Raw genomic sequence first — 1,252 nt, 5'->3', positions numbered from 1 at the left:
CGGACCCGTCCGAGAGCCTTTCCGGACACGTTCGCTCGATGGCCTAGCTGGCGGCCGATATTCGACAACCAAAGCTCCGGACGCCGCGGCCAAAGATCCGCGCACAGTCCCAGGGCTCGTGGTGAGTGTGGGGTGTGCCTCACGAGGCGGAGAGGCCGCGTGAACTCCCGTAGAAGCTCGCGAAGTGCGGATTTGGAGCGCCGCGCGCCGGACCTCCGCCGGGGCCCGCCGGGGCCACGGGAGAGGTCAGAAATCGTTTTGGGGGGTAGACTACTACAAACCGGTCACGGTCCCGTCCAGTTCAGTCCCTTGGCCGGCCCTGGGCCGCTCGGCACCGCGCGGGGGTGCCGTTAAGCGACCCTACGGATTTTCAGTGGTCGATTTTGGCCAAAAAGCCCAATGTGTGATCCTCCCCCTCCGGCTCGGCCCCCGTCCCGCGCAGCCTTGCTCGGAGGGCTAGGCGCTAGCGGCTAGACTCGCACCTCCGAGCAGGGGGTTGGAACGTATTTAATAAATTCGCGCGGCCATGGAAAGCTTCCGACCCCCTGCCTCCGAGCGGCGCAGCTGCCGCGCGCGCGCCTCGGCCGTCAGCGGCGGGCTCGAGCAAGCGCCGGCCGGGAGGGAGAGCGGCAGCAAGGCATAGGGGCGGCAAGGCCGAAGACGGGCCGCACCCCCCCTCACCCACACACACACACACCCACACATACCCTCCTCCGCCGGCGGCTGCGCAGCCCATCTCCACAGCTCCCAGTCCGTCGGCGCCGGGAGGCAGCGGCCGCAGCAAAGGAGCAAACCGCCAAAGTGTGGCGCCGGCAGAACCCGCGGCCGCCACAGTCAAGCGAGAACAGACAGCGCGGCGTCGTGTGCCTCGGCGTTGATGCCCTCCTTGGGGCGCGTGGCGCGAATCTCGAGGCCGTCGCCAGCGTCGCGCGCCAACCGGTCGCTCTCCAACGGTTCAGCAAACAGCCGCTGTCGCCGGCCCACTACGTAGCGCCCGGCGCGCGCCTCGGCCTCGCCGCTCCTCGCCGCCGCCCCACAGACGGCGCGCCCCACCTCGCCGCCGCCTTGGCGGCACCATCGACTCGCCGCAGCACGAAGCAGTTCGAGAGAGACCGCACCCGGCTCGCCTCTCTAGGACTGATCCTCCCGCTCCGCCCCTGGCTCCGCCTCCCCGCTCTCCGCTGGCAGCTCCGACCCATACCGCTGGCGCAAGAGATTGGAGCGCCTTCGACCCTCGCCTACCCGCTGGCTC

At 69.8% G+C, this 1,252-nt stretch overlaps 1 protein-coding gene across 1 annotated transcript; it reads right to left on the bottom strand.

Annotated features, from left to right (window-relative positions):
* Window positions 1-834: 834 nt before the first annotated feature.
* EMIHUDRAFT_258995 (hypothetical protein) lies at window positions 835-1,078 on the bottom strand (the record flags this gene model as incomplete). The annotated part of the gene is made up of 2 exons (XM_005758627.1): window positions 835-983; window positions 1,054-1,078. 2 exons carry the CDS (start codon window positions 1,076-1,078, stop codon window positions 835-837), a joined length of 174 nt encoding a protein of 57 aa, XP_005758684.1.
* Window positions 1,079-1,252: the final 174 nt, after the last annotated feature.

The sequence above is a fragment of the Emiliania huxleyi genome, assembly GCF_000372725.1.
Source record: "Emiliania huxleyi CCMP1516 unplaced genomic scaffold EMIHUscaffold_8495, whole genome shotgun sequence".
Lineage (NCBI taxonomy): Eukaryota > Haptophyta > Isochrysidales > Noelaerhabdaceae > Emiliania > Emiliania huxleyi.
The sequence above is the reverse complement of the archived record's forward strand: the minus strand, read 5'-3'. Positions and strand labels throughout refer to the sequence as shown.